Below are 23,609 nucleotides of genomic sequence, written 5' to 3'. Positions count from 1 at the left end.
TGGGGCATCAGAAGCTATTCAGTGCTGTATAATGCAAATGAATAGACCATATCCATACTCTCACATCTGGTATCATTTTAACTGCTAAAACCAATCACACAACTTTCATACAATAATATCTAAATGCAAAATAAAGAGGGACTAAAAGGATTTAAAAAATAAATTAATAAAATTATCTAAAGCTCATGATATAAACCAATACTCTGTATAAATTTGTTCAAGTTCAGGGTATTACAATTTCCCCCCAGTATATCTCTTCAAGATTTGTCCTGGAGAAAATGTATCCTCCTCTGAAGATTAAAAACAGGATAATCGACTAAATATGTTTGATATCTATTGTCACTTGACAGGTATTACCAAGAGGGGCTTGTCTCACTTCACCACTCTTCATTAAATAATTGTGGGTTGCATGTGTAAGCCTAATACGCAGTCTAGTTAAAATGATATCATCTCTCCTACTTGTAGAATTACAAGATGACCATTTATCCACAGAAGGATGGATTTGTTTCAATTTTTTATTGGTGGTCAGTTCCGACCATCGAGACGGCCACTTATTCTTACTGTAAAAATGTATCTTGCTTGTAAGGTCTTTGTAAAGAATACTTATTAAGTAGCCCTGAAGCTTCCTTAGCTGCCTTATCTACTCGTTCGTTCCATCCACCCCAACATGGGCAGGGACCCAGCAGAAGTGAACACTGACATTCTTCCTAGGCTGTAGAAGTACTATTCAGTCTTGCACCTCTTGTACTTGATGATGGTCTGGCATAATCTGTTTAATTGCAAGTAAAACGATATAGGAATCCGTAAAAATTGTGTAAAAACTATTTTGATTACCATTTCTAAAAATATGTCAGACTACTGTACGAGAATTATTACATACAGCTCAGCTGTAAATACTGAACAAGAGGATGGAAGTTTCTTTCTAATAACAATATCACCTACCACAACTGCACTTCCAACTCCAGCAGCAGATTTGGAACCATCAGTAAAAACATGTTTCCCATGATGTTGAGCAGCATGATTGAAAAACTCACGGAGGGGCCTGTCCTTCAGAATACCTAACTTGAAGGAGAAAGCCTAAGTTTAAATAAAAAAAATTCTGAAACTCTACATCCTATTCCTTGTCAAAAACTGGAGAGAAGAGGAGCACAGCCCTTCCATCCCAACCGGCCATGTGTCATAAGATGAAAATGCGCTCTCAGTTGTGCTCTGCATTAATTTGCCGTCTCTCAGGGTGGTCTTACTCTTTGTCTTTGATGAGGGGAGTCACAGGAACTACTGGGGCATCACTGTCTCTCCCACAAGGAGAGAAACAGTAGGAGTCATGTAAGCATAACTCTAATCAATCAGTCTTCAAGGACTTCTTCTTCCTAACAAAACTCAAAGTATGATTGTAAGTAGGTCAAGGACGGTGGCTCCTCAACATCCAGATCTCAGTATTGATAATGTTTCTTTAAATTTGTATGACTCTTTTAAAATTTTAAGTGTGATTCTCGACAGCAAATTTACTTTTGAGAAATACATTAGGTCTGTGTCTTTTTCAGTTGCACAAAAAAATTGGCTTATTGAGAAAGTCTTACAAGATTTTCGGTGATCAATCTATTCTGAAGATGTGTTTTAATTCTTTCATTCTACCTTGTTTTGAGTATTGTTCTCCTGTCTGGTGTTCAGCTGCTGATTCTCATCTTAATCTGTTGGACAGAAACTTACGGTCTATTAAATTTCTTATTCCTGATCTAGATATTAATCTTTGGCACCGTCGTTCAATTAGTTCATTATGCATGTTGCATAAGATTTTTCATAACTCTGACCATCCTTTACATTCAGATCTCCCTGGACAATTCTTTCCTGTTAGTAATACTAGGCAGGCAGTTAATTCTAATAGCCAGGCCTTCTCCATCATGAGGCTCAATACTACACAGTATTCTAGAAGTTTTATTCCAGCTGTTACCAAGTTGTGGGATGATCTTCCTAATCGGGTTGTTGAATCAGTAGAACTTCAAAAGTTCAAAGTTGGAATAAATGTTTTTATGTTGACCAGGCTGACATGAGTCTTTTTATAGTTTAGATATGACATATCTGTTTTTGACGTTGTTAATAGTTTATATAGGAAATATCTGTTTTGACGCTGTTACTGTTTTTAGAATGATATATTGTTAATTTATTCTCATCATTTATTTCCTTATTTCCTTTCCTCCCTGGGCTATTTTTCCCTGTTGGAGCTCTAGGGCTTATAGCATCTTGCTTTTCCAACTAGGGTTGTAGCTTGGCTAGTAATAATAATAATAAAAAAAGAGAAAAGAAGAGCAGAGCCCTTCCATACGAGTCAGTGAGTGAAGACGAAGGTGAGGTCGAAATGAAGGAGGAGCTTTCTAGTGTGATCGTCTATTCAAGACCAACAGTGATAAAAACACTCCAACCAGAAAAGAGATTCTTGGAACTCTAAGAGGAGACAGCACTGGCAGGAAATAAACCTCGAGTGCCTTTCCGGATATAGGAAGACGCTGACGGGAAAAAGGGCAGCGACCCTCCCCTTTAACTTGGTGGTAGCAGACACTCCTTCCCCCTCACGAGGGAATAATTTCGCACATAATGAACTGCCTACAATTGTCTAAAAGAAAAAGAAAATATTAAAACAGCCAGTTGATAGTACCTGGAGTACTCTATATATATACTCTCCTATGGCTAAAAAGAAAGTGCCCTCTCATGTGTTCTGGAGGGGGGGGGGGGTGGCTTTCCTGCCACCTACCAGTAACTACCAACACCTCATCATAAATCTTAACTGTCAAGTTCCAGCTACGCTGAAAGCATACTCCCATTAACCCCTCCACTACGGGCAGCAGACCTGGCCTCAGTAGCTATATATGTACAAGATTTGTCACCATCGGATATACATGCACACTTTATAATAACATACATTTCCATGTTTGTTTTATTGCTGATTACACAATATTTTTTTCTTTAAAGTTTGCTCTATTTTCTATTGCATTTCACTCTAAACAAAAAACTATTCTTTCCATTTATTGTAAAGTGATTATAGAATAATTTTACAGAAATCTGTTATATATAATTTTCTCTTGATAATAGTAAAGCACTGATTTTGTGTAAAAAAAAAAAAAACTTTATATTTATAGAAGTGACTGTTATTCCGTAATAATTCCACGATAAATAGCCGTCGAAAGATATGAAACTACTCGTCACTAATAATGTACTTTATGTTGTACAGAAATGTAATGAATATATCCACTTGTTTCCCTTGACACAATAAGTATTCTATAATTATATATGAGAGAGAGAGAGAGAGAGAGAGAGAGAGAGAGAGAGAGAGAGAGAGAGAGAGACTCCACTTGCTCTTTGGTAGAGCAGTTTACTTTAAGCATTTAGTGTTCTCATGATCTTGTCTAACTTATTCTTGAACTTGTTTACCGTGTTACTGTTTACTACATCTGCTCAAAGTCTATTCTAAGTATTTGCTATTTTTAATGTAAAGAAATTGCCATATTGAGTGTGTTGTAGCTTTTCAATTCCAGTTTGTATCTGTTACCTCCGGACTGATTTGTGCTAAGCGTGAAAAGATTGTTGTAAACTACATTTATAATTATTTAAGAACTTTTAATGCCTCTACCAACTGTCCCCTTAGTCATCCAGTTGGTAGATCAAATAAGTTCAAATGTTCCATCTTCCGTCTATATCCAAATTGCCTTATTGTTGGAACTAGTTTGGTGGCGTGACACTAGCTTGTATTGCTTCCAGTCCATGTATATCCTTCTGAACACTTGGAGCCTAGAATTGTACTCCGTAGTCTAGATGGGGTCTTACTAGTGATGTGTACAGCTGTAGTACAGTGTCTTTGCTTCTGTATTTGAATTGTGTCTTTATGTAACCAATTAGTTTTTGTGCTTTCTTTTCAGCTTTTATGCTCTGTTTGATGAACTTCAAATCCTTGCTGATAATAATACCAAGATCTTCCTCCTGGTCCACACTTTCTATTTCATTACTTAGCAGTGAGTAATCTGATTGTGGGTTACTATAACCTATGTGCATGACTACATTCCCCACAGTTGAAAGGTATTTGCCATTTTTTGAACCATTCTCCTAACTTCATTAGATTCTCTCTTAAGGCTTCTACATCTTCTGAGTTCGCAGCACTTATGCCTGATTTAGTATCGTCAGCAAATTTGGCTATTCTACTAGCTAACCCTGAATCTATGTCGTTTATGTAGATCAGAAATAGCAATGGGCTAAGGACATATCCTTGAGGTACTCCGATTGTAACAGCTGCCCACTCTGAAGCTTCTCCATTGATTAAAACTCTGTTTTCTGTTTGTTAGCCAATCTTTGATCTATTCAACTGGCTCATCAGTAATGTCTAGTGCTCTAATTTTGACCATTAATCCTTTATGAGGAACTTTGTCAAATGCTTTTTGAAGGTCTAGGTATATGATGTCTATTGCCCTACTTTTGTAATAAATGCTAAACATGTGGAAAAATTAAAAAAAAAATTTCACAGAATCTTTTTTGCCTAAATCCATGTTGCCTGTCTATCAGGAGAATGTTTATCTCTACACCTGTATGTTCTACTATTGAATCTACTATTATGGATTCAAAACATTTTGCAAGGCACTGAAGTTAGACACACAGGTCTGTAATTGACAGGCTCTTCTTTTGGTCACTTCTTGTAGATTGGAGGAACATTGCTAGTTTACATCCTTGAGAGAGAGAGAGAGAGAGAGAGAGAGAGAGAGAGAGAGAGAGAGAGAGAGAGAGAGAGAGAGAGAGAGAGAGAGCTGTCAATTCACCTTGCTGTGACTGACACTATGAACTGGATAATTCCAATTTTGGGTATTTCATGGGCTTGGAAATAGGGAATGTGCAAGTAAGAACATGACAAATATTGCATAGAATGTAAGTCTATTGCAATAAGGATAATAAACTAACTTTCACTTGTGAAAACAATGAGCAATACTAATATGAAATATATCACGTTTATTTTGTAAAAATTATAACTGAGAAGAGAAAAAAAATCTCAACGTGTTTACAGTATTCATTGTTACAAAAGTGATAAGTGATACAATATAGAGGATAATGATGTAGGAAATCTATTCAAAATAAGAGGAAGATAGAATATATATATATATATATATATATATATATATATATATATATATATATACATAAATATATATATATATATATATATATATATATATATATATATATATATATATATATGTATATATACATATATATATATATATACATATATATATATATATATATATATATATATATATATATATACATATACATACATATATATATATATATATATATATACATATATACATATATACATATATATATACATATATACATATATACATATATACATATATACATATATACATATATATATATATATATATATATATATATATATATATATATATATATATATATATGGATGGAGACATTTTCCGGCAATTACTTATAGTATCAAGATAATTTGGTATGATTTTAGATATAAGAGTGCGATGAAATTTGACTAAACGGAGATTTCAACAACTTGCATTACTGGTGTTTTGGTGGCAGTGTGGGTAGGAAGCAGAGGGGGAGAGCCGATGACAGAATGCTTTGTGTGTAATTTGAACACATATGCAAACATAGAAATACACTAAAATAGACCTTACTTGATCATGAATAAGGACTAGAATCACAAATGTTTCACGATCCCTATGTCTCTAAGCTGAGGGGTGTCAGGGGGATTTGAGTTATGCCTCAGGTATGAAAAATGACAAGATAATTTGTATTTTTCCTAACGATACAAACCTTAGCTATTTATTTAGGAGTACAGCATTACTTTCTGCGAAGCTGAAAGGACGAGCCATTAAAATTTATTGAGGGTTAACTACCCATACTGCTAGTTAGTGGAGTAAGGGGGGTAGCTTGCTACCACTCCCACTCACACACCAGTGATCTAGTTAACTTTCTTGAAGGTAGGACTTCAAGGGGGAAAGAGCTGGCGGGCAAGTTTGTATAAATAGCTAAGGTTTGTATCGTTACGAAAAATACAAATTATCTACGAATTTGTCATTTGTTCTGTAGCTATCCCCCTCATACCCCTGCTAACTAGCGGTATGGGTAGTTAACCCTCACTAAATTTTAATGGCTTGTCATTTCAACTTCACAGAAAGTAATACCCGTAAATAAATAGTGTAGGTTTGTACAGTATAGTATTCCAGTTACGGAACAAATCACCATTGGCTAGAGAGTGGTGTGATTCTACGTAGTAATATAAAACTATACTAAAATAGCTCTCACACAATCAGAAATAAAGGCTAGACTCACAAAGACTTCATTGGTTGATTGGAGAGGAGGAGGGGCATATATGAGGGAGGAGAAGAGATTTTTTTTAGTGAATTTCCTGAGTTTGAACTATGTGACATACAACCATGTGCAATACTCTCTTGTTGGATATACAAGTAATATTCACTTCTAGATGGTTTATATTTTTAAATAAGGTACAGTATTGGGGAGGTCATCATCTGTATCACCAGGCATGTTTTGACGTCAAACGACATCATCGTAGCAAACGGGTTAAAGGATGAGGATTTGTATTTGTGCAAGAACAAATACAAATTACTTTACTCTAAAAATTTATGAGACTAGCTTCAATTAAACACCATTATGAATTCTGCATTGATAAATTGCATATTAAGTCATAATATGCCTAACAAAATTATCTCAGCAAAGTAAATGAAGGTATTAACTCCTGTACCATAACACCACTTTTGACTTTTAAGTTCATATGATCAAGCCAATTTACCTTGAGTTTGTGTGCCTGTGATCTGACTTGCAAAAGTTCTCGAATTGAATCAATGAATCCCTGGTAGTGATGATTACACATGCGCTCAATATCACGGTCATGGTTACGAATTCGGGCATCCAGCCTTTCCATAAACTTGCCATGTTCATCGCCATCATATATTGTCCTGTAAAACAAATAGATAATAAGGAAAGGCTTTTGATAAAACTATGAAGGAGTAAACAGGACTTCCAATATACAGTATTGTACAACTTTGCTTATTAACATAACAAAAAAAATAGGGACGCTAGTCAAAAAATTACTTGAATGAATTTCAAATAAGATCAGAAAAATCATGACAAGCACTGTGAGTCAAGGCAGGAGGTAAGTCAAAAACTATGAAAACTGTGGGGAGGCAAAAATGCTAAACCTTACAAACCTACTTTCACCAAAATAAGCAGATATAAAAGCACAATACAAAATATGACAAATTTGGAGATAATTACAGTAGCAAAGCTGGAGTATACGACAATTAAACATTTATAATGAAGTGTAAACAGGTGGCCGGTAGTTAATGGCTGGGACTGCGAAAGACCCAGCACTGGTAAAGTATGAGTAAAGGACTCAGGTTTGTAGTTAAGGACACAATTTACCTCCAAATTTGTCATTTATTCCGGCACAAATACCATCCTTCATCCTTATTATAGGAGACTCATCCTTGGGTGGGAGAAGTCCCTATTCCAACTGACTGGGTATTTATCCCAGGTTACCAAAGCTAACATGCTTCTTATCAAGGTTATTTTACTGCATACTACTTTTCAGGAGTAATTGTACATTATTAACAAAGCTTCAATACAGGGCAAGACGACTCATAACACGAAAGTCATCGTCACAACACGCTATGTATAAGTAACAACAAAACACTTATTCGTATCTAACAACTTTAACACTCGCTGATGCTGTATAGTAAACAAAGTCACTAGTAATTGATGGTTGAAATGTACCTGATATTGAAAAAAAAAAAAAAAGTAAAAACCTGCTTTAATGAAGAACAATTATCTTATTTAAAAGTTATGATTTTTAAAATGCAATTATGTCTCCTTAAACTAGTTGGTCTGAGCTGATGAAATTGACTGCAGTGTTTGAAGGTTTCGTATACATTGTAATACTGTAAATACACAATAAGTAATTATTTTCAATGAATGTATGAATATTTATCCTACCACAACTGAAAAAAATGAAAGCTAAAAATTACTGTAAAACATTAATAACATTTACAATGTTCCAGCAATAAAATCTGTGCTGCACTATGCCTTAAGGATTGCATTCACTGAAAATTAAGTGTTCATTAGAGTACATGAACTATAAAGAGCCCATTTAGACAGTCCTTTGCCATTACATAAATACAGTTAGTGTACATGAACTGTAAACAGACCCTGTTTATGGCTGCTTAACAAGAGTTGATTGAAACCGCACAGTTGCAACCATAGGTTTAGAAATCAATGTAGATCAATAAGGCCCTTCACACGCTGGGAAAAATATCCATGTGAAAGAATATTCGGACAGTAGATTTGCTAACCACATGCACTGCTAATTCGTGCAGTCCCTTATGGTTTAGAATACTTAAGAAGTTTATGGTTTGCTACAGACAAGAGGTTTTCCTCATGTGGTAGTAGTGTTTCAGCCATTCCAGAGGGTAGGCATTCCGGTAAAGTTTTACTGTATTACAGATTCTCATTTCAGACAGAAAATATATTTTTTCCTGTAGTAAATAACGTGATTTGAACGAATTTGACCTTCATTTCAACCGCAAACAAACAGAACACCCAATTCGACTAACTTTAAGTAGCTAAACTGGTTGCCGTTATTACGGATGAAATGAAGGTCAAAACCAGTTAAATCACGTTATTTTCTACAGGAAAACATATATTTTCTGTTAAAATGTTTAAATATAATGTCTTTTGTTATATATATTCTGTTAAAATGTTTAAATATAATGTCTTTTGTTATATATATTCTGTTAAAATGTTTAAATATAATGACTTATTCAAATTCCGTGTCACTTCACTCACGTATGTACTGCGAACGTTAACATTAGCAATGTTACGCAACGTAACCAATGTTACGTAACGTTACCAACGTTGCGGTGGCATTGCTAACGTTAGCAATGCTACGATAATATTAGAATGTGTATTTTAAAGTATTTTTCCATATACACTTTACACAATATATAAGAAGCTACAAAAGGTTACAGAACCTAACAAACACACCTTACCTAACCTAGAAGTTCCCAGGTCATAACACCTACCCGAAGGCAAGCCCCGGACCCCCTTCCCAGGTCACTACCCCTACCCGGAGGCAAGCCCCCAGACCCCCTTCCCAGGTCACTACCCCTACCGGGGGGCAAGCCCCCAGACCCCCTTCCCAGGTCACAAACTTGTACTGGCAAGAGGTAATGTTGAGCTTAGCACTATAAAAAAAATTAAAATTAAAGCAATGAATGATTTACATTTATGATCAGCATTTCTTTTTGGTTTTAGATACCTTGGTTTGGGTATTGCAGTAATATATGAGAATGTCTTTCCTGTACGATAGGAAGGAACGCCACTTGGGGCACTGTAAACATTGAGGTATTACATTGTGTGATTTAAGTAAATTATCAACATTGGATGACGTATCAAAAAAAATCACCATGCAATTTAGCAAATGCTTTAAGTATGGAATACTGCAGCCGATACAAATTTCTATAACTTTCTCCATCGCATAAAAACGAAAAAAAAAATCTCACTTGAAATAACGTACACCTGACTAGGACAAAGGATTCCAGGGAAAAGGATTTGGAGTAAGGGGAATGAATAGACCACTTGAAGAGGTAAGGGAAGGGGGTAGGGAAATATTAACTGCCACCCCCCTTGTGCAAACTTTACATACATATGGGTTTGTGATTGGTTAACGGGAAAACAACGGAGTCTAGAGGGAAAACATGAATGAACTAGAATGGGAAACTTGTTCAGAGCAAGTATTTATGTGAAATCGGGGTGTGACAAGGTAATTACAAAATGAATAAAAGTAATACAGGAAGGTAAAATAGAATGTATGATAAATAATATTTAATGGGAATATAAAATGGGGTGATTTTATAAGGTATCGGATAATAAAACGTGTAATACTGGGGTCAATCGTAATATGTATACGAGGGTATTACATAAAAGGAATGGTATAGTTGAACTGGATCAAGTAGAAGACTTGAACAAAGCTGGCGGAGAAGACGAATACAGTAGTTACATTTCACGATTAGAGAAGAAGAAATACTATTGGTGGAGGAAGTGTCTCTGTGCCGGGAGGCGGAGTTTTGGCGCAGAAGGTCGAAACCTGCTATGTACAAACGAACGAACGGGAGCGACTACAACCGGCAAGTAGAATGAGAAAAATTAAATGAAAAACACTGCTAATGTTAGCATGTTACGGTAACATTGCCACAGATCTACATCACACGTTGGCAACTCGGGTTACCGTATTTTTTCATGAGTCAGCCTTTGCAACGGTGCCTTCAAAATTCATCCAGTTACACTGTTTTGTCTTTTCCTCCGTTTATTATACATCCAAGAAGGTAATGTATAGAGAAGAAAAGGCTTGTTTAATGTTTAAATATCGTTTCCCCAGTATGTTTTCCCCACCCAAAACCCCGAGTTCCCACCGGGGGTCCCCCATTATCGTAGGATATAGATATATATATATTTCTGAAACTATTCATTTGCGACAGGAACGAGTGTCATTTTCGAAGAGAATAATTTTTTCTATAAGAAAAAGTAGTTTTTTTCCTAGGTTACATTGTCCTGTAATACAGTAAAATAATACCGCCATTCCTCTTCTGCTCCTATTTTTCAGTGATTAATAGGAATTGTCTTAGAATTATTATTATTTTGGTAGTAGACCTACCTTAAGGCATTGGTCGAATAGGATGGCTGCCTCAGTAGCATTAATTTAATATCCTATCTTCTCAATAGCTAAGATGATCTTATTTTCTGGATTATTGTGTTCTGCCAGTAATCGAGCAAAAGTCATTCTTCATGGTTGGGATGTCAAATCAGGCTAAGTCATAGTAGAGTGTTTAATACAAAATTTGCAATTTATGTACAAAAACAGTTAACAGCTACGAGTTTCGAGAGTATCATCTCACTTCCTCAGGCTGTAGTGGAATGAGTGAAATGATGCTGGTAATGTTCTTTTAAATGGAATTACTGGCTTGTTGGGAGAGGTAGTGGATTTACATCGGCCGTCAGGCGCTGTGGGCAGAGCAGATAGTGACGTGAGGTGGTTGGCAAATTTTCATCAGCTGAGACACTCCCCGGGAGAAGCTGATTTCCAGCCAGGCTGTCTAGCCACTCACTTATAAGTGGTGAGTCGCCATGTTGCTCTGAAACTGCTAGGCTCTGATTGGCGGAAGCGCTCGCTGGGGTGGATTCAAGCTCACACTCTACTACCAGACGGCTAAGACAAAGTCTGTCATCATGAAGAACAACCCAGCTACACCAACTCAGGACTTCTTTAGGGTGTCTAATGTGGTTTATTCATACATATACCCTGTTCCAGGATGCCCTGGAATGACCACAATGCAATTGTCTCAGAGATTGTCCTGCCTTGTCCAGCAAGGGGCAATAAGACCCTATGCCATTCAGATGCATAATCACAATATTAAACATGAGGAGAATGTCAAGAGTACTAAGATCATCGGCCGTGCTCCCGACAGCAAAACACTTAAGATCCTTGAGGCTTTCCTCATACAGCAAGAAAAACCTGCTTTTCCAACTAGGGTGTAGCTTAGCAAGTAATAATAATAATAACAATAATAATAATAATAATAATAAAACTGTGTAGTATTGAGCATCATGATGGAGAAGGCCTGACTTAAAATTAACTGCATGCCTAGTATTACGAACATGATGGAACTGTCCAGGAAGATCTGAATATAAAAGATGGTCAGAACCTAAAAAAAATCTTATGCAATATGCATAATGAACTAATTGAACGATGGATCAGGATGAAAAAATTTAATACACCGTAAGTTCCATTTACTTTTCCTTCACTATTCATTGTATTTCTTGCACCTCTCCCTCTTATCCCACTAGTTTTACCCCTATTCCTGTATCCCTCTTTGTCTCTATCCATATTCATGTTTTCAGATCCCCACCAATCATCCTCTTCCTTGTTCCAAAATCCTTCAAATATCCTTTTCAATATCTTTAACACAGAATCATACTCTAGTTTACCTTGCCCACATGCAGCCAACACCATCTGTTTTTGATTCTCAGTGAGATTTACCGGCTCTGGAACATGAAAACCTTTAGCCTCTACCTCAAACAAACTTTTTCCTAGAGCCTTTCTACATTCTGAAACTGTGGTCTCCTACCTAATTAAAAAATCTCTCATCTTTTCACCAGATTCTCTCTCTATTTTAAAGTACTTCTTTATCTTTCCATAGTTACCCATTACTGTATCCTTAAAATATACCTTATCTCTAATTTCATTAATATTACCTTTGAACCATCTGTACCTTTCAGGTTTTCTCTATCTATCTCTTCTGTCATTTCTAAAGCCTTTCCTTTCAAACTTAATCTAATCTCTATACCTGGAGATTTAACATTATCCGCACATACTACTAGTCAAACCTCTACCAGACCTTTCCAACCCTTGTATTCTGACTGTTTACCAAAAAACCTAGGACATTCCTTCCTCCAACTCCATTCTGTCTCCTTAGTTCTCCCTTAGTGCTAACCTGACCAAAGAATGCTGACAACCAACCTAGGTTCACTTTTACCGACGCTTTGCTATCACTGATAAATTTAATATTTTTAGTACTGTATATTTACCTTCTTTATATTTCCTTTATCTGATGTCAGCTTGTCAACACAAAATCCTATTCCATCACTAAATAAATACGAACCAATAGAGACAATAGAGCGCGCCCTCCACCAATATAGTTCAAACACCATAAATCCAATCAACTGACTGCTTCTCCGGCAATCGTCCTCATTTACAACATGTAACCTGATGTCACTGTGACGTCACATAAACATCTCTTTTCTAATTACCACTATATCACCTATTTACATATAAAAAATCTTTTCATGTTTTTTCTCGCAATCCTCTGTACATATCATTATATCAACCCTTTTTAATAATACTGTACTTCTTCACTTAATAACCTTTCAACTATCATACTGTACTTTTCTAAATTCTCTTACGTAGAATAAAGCATCAAAATATAACTAATCATTGAGCAAATAAAGAATGCTGACGAGCTGGCGAGCATAGAGCTGCTGGCGATTGGGGACATGGCAATCTGCGGGTCGGAAATCAGTGGGTCGAAGGTTAGCGGGTTGGAGATCAGCGAGTAGGTTATCGGCGCGCTGACGATCGGTGACCCGGGGAAGGGCTTTGACCCTTAGGAGAGCGGTAAATGGCTGGAGAGGATCGCGAATGGACCACCATCGACAAACGACAAGCAGCAGACTGTACACGAGTCGGTGATGGAAGATCGACCAGATGGCTGGAACCAGCTGGCGAGCCACGAACCAATGTTCGTTGGCGAGAAGATGGTGAGGTGTGATGGTCTGTCGAGCGCCGTGAAGCTGGCGAACGACGAGACCACGGAGAGTCTGTAGGTACTGGTGAAGGTCGGGAACCAGGAGGGGTATTGGATGCCAAGGGTAACCCTCATGTAGAGGATGTATCTTTTTTATCACCATTAATTCTTATCCTCTGTGGAGACATTGAGCAAAATCCAGGACCAATTCGTCCTAGATTTTGTCAATGTCATCTACTGTATTGCAATATTCATGGTCTTCATACAAATATTCAAGACCTTACAGTTGCGTCCAGACAGTATGATATTCTTTTGTACTCAGAAAATGACAAATTCATAGATAATTTGTATTTTTCCTAAAGATACAAACCTTAGCTATTTATTTAGGGGTATTACTTTCTGCGAAGCTGAAATGACGAGCCATTACAATTTAGCGAGGGTTAACTACCCATACCGCTAGTTAGTGGGGGGTGGGGGGGGTAAGCTTGCTACCGCTTCCACTTACACACCAGTGATTTAGCTCACTTTGCTTGGAGGTAGGACTTCAAGGGGATAGAGCTGGCGGGAAAGTTTGTATAAATAGCTAAGGGTTGTATCGTTAAGAAAAATACAAATTATCTACTAATTTGTCATTTGTTCCGTAACTGGAATACAAGCTTATCCAATTTATTTAGGGGTGACTGACCCATTAGGAAGGGTGGACGTCCCCGCCAATCTGGTTTTTGGCTTTACCCGGGGCCTCCTTATCTGAGTATGTTAGTACTCAAAATAAGGAGTCCCTGCACCTCGCTAAAACCTTGCTATGCAAGTTCAGCGGCCTATGCAAGCTGTGTGTTGAGCCATTTAGAAGTGTGACTGTCTAGATAAAGTTATTGCGAGTCTTTTTGTAGGAAAAACTGTTGTAACCAACTTCCCAATACCACCTCACCGGGGTATGGGGACACAACAGTAATAGCTTAATACTAGGTACACAAGGGAGCATGAATTACCTGCAGTGGTTTGAGGTCAGCTTATGCAGACAACCCAGGATGCTGCTTTCCCCAAGAGAGGGGAGGATGAAGAAAAGAATGAGCCAATCAAATCTTTTCATTCACACAGACTAAAACCTGGTAACAGTGCCCTCGACCTTCTGATACTTGTCCAATAAGGAGCTTGAGGTATACAACCAGCTGTTGTGCAGCCACCACAGGACCGATAAGAGATCGTATCGAGTTCACGTGGGTCACGTCTTGCAGGAGAAAGGTTGTGAAAGTCACCTGGAGCATTCACACACCCTTGCTTGTAAAACCTGAGTCACAGAGTAATCTGCTTAGAAGGGCCAGGGGCATAGCTATGTCCCTGACATCGTGAGTCGACATGTTGGATGAAGATCTGGATTCAAGAGCATAATTGATGACTCTGTGAATCCAGCAGAGATGATGTTTTGGTGGTCCTCCTCGTCTCTCCCAGTGCTGATGACAAGAGAAGGGACCCGGGTGGACTGTTGCCGTTTTCTTGAGGTAGAGCCTCATACCATACCATACAGATGATCTGGATTGTCAGTTACCGAGAGGAAATTTCTCTAGGATCCGTCACCTCTGGAGACTGTGTCTGGCAATATACTCGGGGACGAAACCAAACGTTGCCTTTCCCCCTTCTCACTAATGGGCGATGTCGAAAGAGAGACCATGAAGTTCCTTGACTCGTTTGGCCGCTGTCAAAGTGTATAGGAACACTGTCTTCTAAACCAGGTGAAAATTGTTGCCTAGTGAAGTGGAACGTAAGGAGGTCTCCTTAGAGACCGGACAACTTGAACAATGTTCCGAGAGGGAGGTCTCAATTCCGACTGGGAAAAGGCAAGTTGTAATTCCGTATGAGTTAAGAAAGATCTAGCGATGAGGAGATGTCCCTTCCTTTCAGTTTGAAGGCGAGGCTCAAGGTTGAGTGATCGTCTTGCATATACTCGACGATTCCGCTATTGCTGGAATAGAGGTATGGAGTGGAGAGATACGCTTTCCCATGACACCAACCACAGAAGACGTTATACTTTGCCTGGTAGACGGATGCTAAGGAATTCCTCAGATATCTAGACAACCTCTTCGCAACTTATTGCGAAAAGCCTCTGTGAGAGAGGAGGTGCTGGGTAGTCTCCAGGTGTACAATCATAGCAAAGCTATAGCTTGTGGTAGATGTCGAAGTGTGGTTTTCTGTGACGTGGAGAGAGTTCTCTTGGAGCTCTATCAGGAGCTGCAGAAGGTTTGGAAACCGTTCTGCGTAACGCTATAGCGGAGCTATGAGAGCTCGAGAGGCTGACCGATGTTCTAGCCTTCTTGAGTACCCTTCTCCAGACAAAACAGGGACAAGACGTAAACGTTCATTGTTGTACCCACGGTTGTTGGCATGCTTCTTGCCAGAGGGGTCTAGATTAGGGAGCTGCGGAAGCCTGAGGTTCAGAGGTGTTGCGAACAGATCCATAGTTGGAGAACCCCGTAAGGTCGGGACTTTGTCGGCTACAAGGTGATCCAAAGACTATTCGGTACACCTTATCTGAGATGCTGTGCGCAGATTGTCGGTGAGCACATTCCTCTAGTCTGGAATGAAGTGGGCTGACAGTGGTACCAAACAGACTTTAGCACATCTTAGTATTGATACTGTTAGATGGGAAGAGGCTGCGAGCAAGTTCCTTCTTGCTTGTTGTTAAAGGTAGTAGGTTGGCCAGGGCACCAACCACCCGTTGAGATACTACCGCTAGAGAGTTATGGGGTCCTTTGACTGGCCAGACAGTACTACATTGGATCCTTCTCTCTGGCTACGGTTCATTTTCCCTTTGCCTACACATACACCAAATAGTCTGGCCTATTCTTTACACATTCTCCTCTGTCCTCATACACCTGACAACACTGAGATTACCAAACATTTTTTTTCTCTCTCAAGGGGTTAAGTACTGCACTATAGTCGGTCAGTGGCTACTTTCCTCTTGGTAAGGGTAGAAGGGACTCTTTAGCTATGGTAAGCAGCTCTTCTAGGAGAAGGACACTCCGAAATCAAACCATTGTTCTCAAGTCTTGGGGTAGTGCCATAACCTCTGTACCATGGTCTTTCACTGCCTTGGGTTGGAGTTCTCTAGCTTGAGGGTACACTCGGGCACACTGTTCTCTCTTGTTTCTCCTCCTCTTGTTTTGTTAAAGTTTTTATAGTTTATATAAGAAATATTTATTTTAATATTGTTGCTGTTCTTAAAACAATTAATTTTTTTCCTTGTTTCCTTTCCTTACTGGGCTGTTTTCCCTGTTGGAGCCCCTGGGCTTATAGCATCCTGCTTTTCCAACTAGGGTTGCAGCTTAGCAAATAATAATAATAATAATAATAATATGGGGTGTTGTCGCTCATCACAGCAATGAGTGGCCCGTTAGGAACTGATGAGGCTGTTGAAGGACCAGAAAGTTGGCCTTTACCGCTTAAGATATTTAAGTGAAGGTACTTTCGGACTCTGTCCAGAGGCCTGAGGTTGTGTGGTGCAGCACTATGGTCCCTCCTTCCTTCTTTTGATGTGTCTAAGCACAAAATTAAGTCCGATTAAGTCCGAAGGGTAGGGAAGGGGAGGGATGAGAAGGTTATACCACTCTGTAGATTCTCGACTGACACCCATTACTTGAGGTTTGTCCAAACTTCTGGTCCCATGGGGGTCAGAATGTCTGGGGAATCGAAGGCCTGATTCCAATCGGACTCAAGCCGTTCCTGGAGAGAACAAATATTGAGGCGGCAGTTGGAGGCTAGACAGGCCAGGGATGATAGGTGTCCGAGGAAAAAATATTCACTCTCGGCTGGGAGTTCTTCTCGTTTTGAGAAAGGGTCTTGTGACTTTTCTACGCCTGTCTTTGATGAGAAGGTTTTGTGGAGATTGGTGTCTAAAATCACTCCCAGATACATTAGTCTTCTGAGAGGGAAGTAGGGAAGACTTCCACAGGTTTACCTTGATCACCCAATCTTGGTAAAAAGACTTCAGAAGTTCCGGTGCTAATACAAAGTTGCCACCGAGTCTGCCAAGGTCAGTCAGTCGTCCAGAAATGGGGGAGACAGAAGCCGATCCTGTGAGTCCAGGATGGGTGCTGTGGAAAGACCGAAGCACAGTGCCCTGAACTGGTGTTTCTTGTTTGTCTAGACTGAATCTTCAATCCTTCCTAGAAGATGGATGGTTTGACCCTCAAAGTATGCGTCCTTTAGGTTCAGCGTGCAAATGAAGACCTGTGGTCTTAGCCCTTGTCCAAACTCCAACATGGTGTGGACATCGACCCAAAGGGACAGCTCCTTGCGGATCCTTTCGCATGGGAGATTGTTGACGCTGAGGTTTTAACTCGTGGCGTAAAGGATAGGACGCGATACCTTGTGTAAGGATTCTTCCTTGGGAGAGAACTCCTTTAACTGATAGAAGTAAGGCAACGCTTAACCCTACCATGCGCCCTAATGGGATTGATGCTATTCCTTAGAGCAGCATCAGTCTGGCGAATGATAATCAATGGTTAACAGCTGGGTATCGTGGTTACTGTACAATTGGAGAATGCTCGCAAGTAGTCACCTGTCAACAAGCCGCTGATGGGGGGTTGTCGATCGTTTGCCGATCACTTTAGTGGATTGGTGTGATGGCGAACGGCGAGTAGCGAGAAGTGTGTTGTATGCCTTCTGATCTAGGGAACCATGGGCAGAGGTTAACCAGAAAGACCAAGTCACGAACTGCTGGTGAACGGCGAATTCCCGATGATCAGTGAATCGGCAATCTGTGAGCCAAAGATGGTAACTGACAGGCAGATGAAGGCTGTCTGGTCAGTCAGCTAAGGAAGGTTGGCGATTAATGAGTTGGTAATCAGCTGGGAGAGCCATGAGAGACAGCAGAATGGATTAATGATGATCAGTTGGTGATGATGAGCCACTGATGATCAGCGATCGATCGCGGACCGATGATCAGCGAGCTAAAGATCAGCAAACTGACGACTGGCTGGTCAGAGATCAGCAAGCTGAAGATTAGCTGGTCAGAGATCAGCAAGCTGACAATTGGCTGGTCAGAGATCAGCGAGCTGAGGTCGATGATCGAAGAAAGACGAGCTGCCCATCGGCGATCTAGTGATCAGCAAGCTAATGACTGGTTATTGACTAGCAATCGGCGATCGGCACGCTAGCAATCAGAGATTATTAGCAATTGGTGAGATTGGAGGTCTTTGATCAGAGAGAGATGAACTAGCAATTGGCGATCTGGTGATCAGCAAGCTAGCGATCAGCAAACGGTGATCTAGTGATCAGCAAACGGTGATCTAGCGATCACCAAACGGTGATCTAGCGATCAGCAAACGGTGATCTAGCGATCACCAAACGGTGATCTAGCGATCAGTCGGTTGATGATTTCTTATTGGTAATTAGAGATTTGCGAGCTAATGATACGCCGTTTGCGACGTTCAGATCGTGTTTGCTGATGGTGGTACTGTCAGGAAAAACTCCTGAAGAGAAAGGGACCAAGGGTTCCTTGTTAGGAGTCTCGACCGATGGTAAATGCGTTCGATTCCCCGCAGGAGAATATTGGCGAGCGTGTGCGGGCAAAAATTGGTGCGCAGGCAAGTGGTGGCGCGCGAGCGAGAGCTGGCACACTGGCGAGTGTTGGCGCACGTGCATGTCTTGGTGCGTGCACGCGGGAGAGACCTGGCGAGCAGGAGACCACGGGTGTTTAGGAGAGCGCTGGCGCGCAGGTGAGAGCTGGATTGCGCATGTTGGTTGCACGCCCGTAGGCGTATTATGGCGCGTGCACACAGGAGAGTGATGGCGCGTGGGTGAGTGCTGGGGCGTACGAACTTGTTGACGTGCATGTGAGAAAACTGGCGCGCAGTGACGGTCAGTGGTTGAGGGTCAGATGACTGCAGCGGAGGCTCCTCTGCAGGGGACGGCTGCAACGACAAAGCAGACGAACCAAAGAGGCGCGTCTTCACCGATGGTGAAGGGAGACCTCTAAGGCGAAGTGGAGGCGAGCTTTCCGACGAAGGCGCCCACTGGGGCACGTTGGATCAGCAAGCTAACCGTGCGCCGAAGCAATCCTCCGAAGAGGAGTCTCTATGAGCGAACTCCCCAGAGGGAGAGAAACACTAGCAGGAGAGACAGACGTTAGACTTAGTTTCCCCCTCGAAGGATGTTCAGGAACGGGGGAAACTAAGTCGGCAGCAACCGAGGGGGCAGAGGAGTCGGATGACATTAAGTGTGACACCTCCGACACTAAAACGTCGACAAGGGCCAGATGATCTACCTCTGACGGCGACGATGAATGCTGGACAGAAGCCCCCATTCGGATGAACTGCAGCAAAGCTTCCTTGGAGGGCGGACCTGTGAGCCCCAAGGAAGACCAAATCTGCAACAAAGGGGTTAGTGACAAGGCCTCATCCGGGGGATAGAGGTGTGGCTGCTTCGCTAGGGGAAGCAACACCATCTCTCAAGGACAGGGGTTGGACGACATTAACTTGGTCTACGCTACTACTCGACGGTCCCTCGTAAGAGGCAGAACGAGTATGAGTGTCGGAGGAGGGTCGGGAGAAGGAAGAAGAGGGCTTGGGTCTTCCTCCCTTGGAAGGAACCTTTGAAGGAGAAATATCCCGCTTGGACTTCTTCTTCCGCCGTCGCCCAAACCTCTCCCACTGGGAGGAAGACCACTCCCTACACTCATTACACTTACTTGCACTATCACACCGTTGACCTCTGCATATAGGACAAAGGGTGCGAGGATCTGTCTCCACCGCTGACATAAACGTTTCAAAAGGGCGGCCGGAGAGTCCAGGGTAGGTGCACATGGTCACAGAAGTCAACTTCACAACACACACTAGAGAAACGAAAAAGCAAAAAGATAGATTAACGGCTGCCAATATACGACAAGGATGAAGAGCGGCAACGTCCGTTCACCACCGAGCAGAAAGCAAAGTGAGCTCAATCACAGGGGTGTGGGGGGGGGGGGTTGCGGTAGCAAGCTACCCTCCCCTATCAACGCTAACTAGCGGTATGGGTAGTTAACCCTCGCTAAATTTTAATGGCTCGTCATTTCAGCTACACCAAAAATAATACCCCCATTAAATAGCGTGGTTTGTATTCCAGTTACGGAACAAATTCCAATTAGTGGAACCTCTACATACGAATTTAATCCGTTCCAGAACCAACTTCGGATGTAGAAAATGTTCGGTTGTCGAAACGAATTTTCCCATAAGAATACATTGAAATAGGATTAATCCGTGGTTGAGCCCAAAAACCTATGATAACTTCTTAATAAACTACTACACATAATTTTCCCATGAGAATAATGAACACTAAATTAGATAATAGACATGTAAATAAGAAGAATAGACATGTAAATAAGAAGAATTAGCAAAAAATGATAAATAAGAAACGGGTTTTTAGCGTCACTTTACCTTAGAAACTCCAGCGCAGGTGTTGTTAGTCTTGCTACGCAGAGAGGAGACGTACGGGCGGCGAGGAGGTAGAGAGGTTAACTACGATAAACGTACACTACCGTAACTTATTCTAACTTATACTAAGTGAACTTTAACATAACTTAGCTTTTTTTTTTTTATAATTTATATTTTTTATTACATTTTCTTTTTTTCTTTTTGATGATTAATTTTAATCACTTTCACTCTCTACACTTAAAATTGATTGAATTTTTTTCTCTTCACTCTTTGCTGTTTTCTTTGAACCACTTCCTTCCTCTTCATCACGAGTTCGCTTCGTAGTTTTTTTAAAGAAGCTATCGATAGAAAGTTGCTTGGTACAGCTTTTCAGAATGTTTCGAAAATAAGTTAGGGAAACATCATCAAACTGCGCAGCTACACGACAAACCTGCAATTTCTTTGGATGGTATTTGTCGATGAAGTCGACCACGTCTTGATATTTTCCTAACACCTCTTTTATTTGCGCGGAACTTATTGCAAGTTCACTCATACGGACGCCACGCTCATGCTTTTCAATAATTCCTTGCTTTACTTCTAAAGAAAGCATTCCCTTATTCCTTTTCTCACCACTACCACTACCACTTGCAAAACTAAGCCTTTTAGGACCCATGATTTTCGTAAAATACCGTAAAAGGATGAATGTAAAAAATCACGATTAAAACACAATTAATAGCAGAACGCACAGGGCACAACCACATAAAGCCAACGAGAACAGAGGACTGACCCAAGCCACGCTAATTGAGGGTCCCTCCGAGGTTGAAGTGCTGCCTTCTATTGGCGGAAATAAAAAACACATCAAGCTATGAGCACCGACTACGCATACGAGTATTGTTTACTTCGGGTGTCGAAAAAAAAATTCGGGTGTAGAGTAGGAACGTGTTCGAATTGTACTTCGCGTGTCGAAAAATTCGGATACAACCGGTACGACGAAAATTGCTACTTCGTGTGTCGAAATAAAATTCGGGTGTAGAGTCAAAAATTTGCTCGAATTTTACTTCGGATGTTGGAAAATTCGGATGTAGATACGTTCGTGTGTAGAGGTTCCACTGTACCTATTTTAAATTTTTCTTTAGTATTTATAAACCAGGAGATTCTTAGCACCCAGCTACGCCCGGGACTGGGGGCCATTCTTTCATCTTCTCTATTCATAACTGACTAAAACCATAAAGGATTCATTAACTAGATACATCAAAGGATAGACAGTTCCTTGTGATGTGCAGTGCTTATCTAACTAAGGCAAGTGACCCCTGCTGGTCCATACTAATTCTAGTAAGATCAACCGCCAGGCATCAGGAGTAAAAGCCGAAGAGACAGCTTGTCCATCGCTTTAAACCCAATCCGTCAACCTGCTGCCAGTGACTTCATCGAGATTTAAGCGGCATTTCCTCCACACCCAAAGCTCTCATTACTCCATTAGTTGCTCATCCACTTATACAAGTATAACTGATGGCAAACATGGATTGCTCAGATATACTGCCTAGCACTAGAGAACAATGGTTTGATTTTGGATTGTCCTTCTCCTAGAAGAGCTGCTTACCATAGCTAACCTCACCAAGAGGAAAGTAGCAACTGAACAATTACAGTGCAGTAACCTTTTGGGTGAAGAAGAATTGTATGGTAATCTTAGTGTTGTCAGATGTATGAGGACAGAGCAGAATATGTAAAGAGTAGGCCAGACTATTTGGTGTGTGTGTGTGTGTGTGTGTGTGTGTGTGTGTGTGTGTGTGTGTGTGTGTGTGTGTGTGTGTGTGTGTGTGTGTGTGTGTGCAATGGGAAAATGAATCATAACCAGAGATGGATCCAATGTACAGTAGTACTGTCTGGCCAGTCAAAAGACCCCATAACTCCCTTGTGGTAGTATCTCAACTAGGTTTGTATTCCGTTACGGAACAAATGGTAAATTTGTTCATAATTTATTTTACTAAAATATCTAATTAGGTATTGTTTAGCACTGGTATATATTCGTATATATTTCTTTAACTTCAAGCTACTAATTGCACATTTAATTTCAACCAAACAAAGTCTATGATGTATGCGAACACTTAGCTACAAATTCTTTCTCGATGCTGCACAGCAATAAAATGCACAGTTACTGTATGTGAGTAAAGTTTATAACATTTGATAGCTTTGTATGAAGCATTGTAGTTTTTAGTATAAGATGTAATGTGAAAATCTACACAGGGCTTTATAAAGCATTCTGTCTATACTCTGTAATTACTCACAGCAGTTGCGTAGGACAATTGGGTTATGTTAATAGGGTATAGGTACTTTGGAAAAATACTTTATTTCTGTAATACTTTGATGATTTCAGTTATGTTAATAATACTACATTGAGTATGAGATGCAGCTATACTTAACCTATGTTATGGAAGTTCATGGTTGATAGGGTTAAGTGAAACGATATGCATTTACAAAAAGCCACCGTCTCTACTTCAAATAAAGTTTCATACCACACTGAATGCAAAAACTTGAGATGTTGTATCATAGATGAAATATGTACATCAACAATTAATAGACAACATTTCACAAGAAAATTATGGGTTAAAGTTGAATACAGTTTCTTACCACATTAAATGCAAAACTTGAGACATTGTATCTTAGATGAAATATGTACATCAACAATTATTTGACATTTTACGTGAAAATTATGGGTTAAAATTTAACTTCAAAATACAGTAACATGTTAGTTGGAAATATCATCTCTAAGATTACTGTATATGTAAAATCCCAAACTGAATTGTTTCTCGGTACTTGAAACCTTCACTAATAA

General features: G+C 40.0%; 1 protein-coding gene across 5 annotated transcripts in view; it reads right to left on the bottom strand.

Moving 5' to 3' along the window:
* The window catches only part of Sec15 (exocyst complex component Sec15), a 205,926-nt gene that overhangs the window by 146,612 nt on the left and 35,705 nt on the right, over positions 1–23,609 (bottom strand). For all 5 annotated transcript variants that reach the window (XM_068385390.1, XM_068385397.1, XM_068385403.1 and 2 more), the window contains exon 2: positions 6,827–6,992. In XM_068385390.1, coding sequence (XP_068241491.1) covers positions 6,827–6,992 — 166 coding nt within the window. The remainder of the gene's footprint in view (positions 1–6,826; positions 6,993–23,609) is intronic.

Source organism: Palaemon carinicauda, chromosome 1 (genome assembly GCF_036898095.1).
Source record: "Palaemon carinicauda isolate YSFRI2023 chromosome 1, ASM3689809v2, whole genome shotgun sequence".
In the NCBI taxonomy this organism is placed as follows: Eukaryota; Metazoa; Arthropoda; class Malacostraca; order Decapoda; family Palaemonidae; genus Palaemon; species Palaemon carinicauda.
This window is presented reverse-complemented; position numbering and strand designations above follow the sequence as displayed.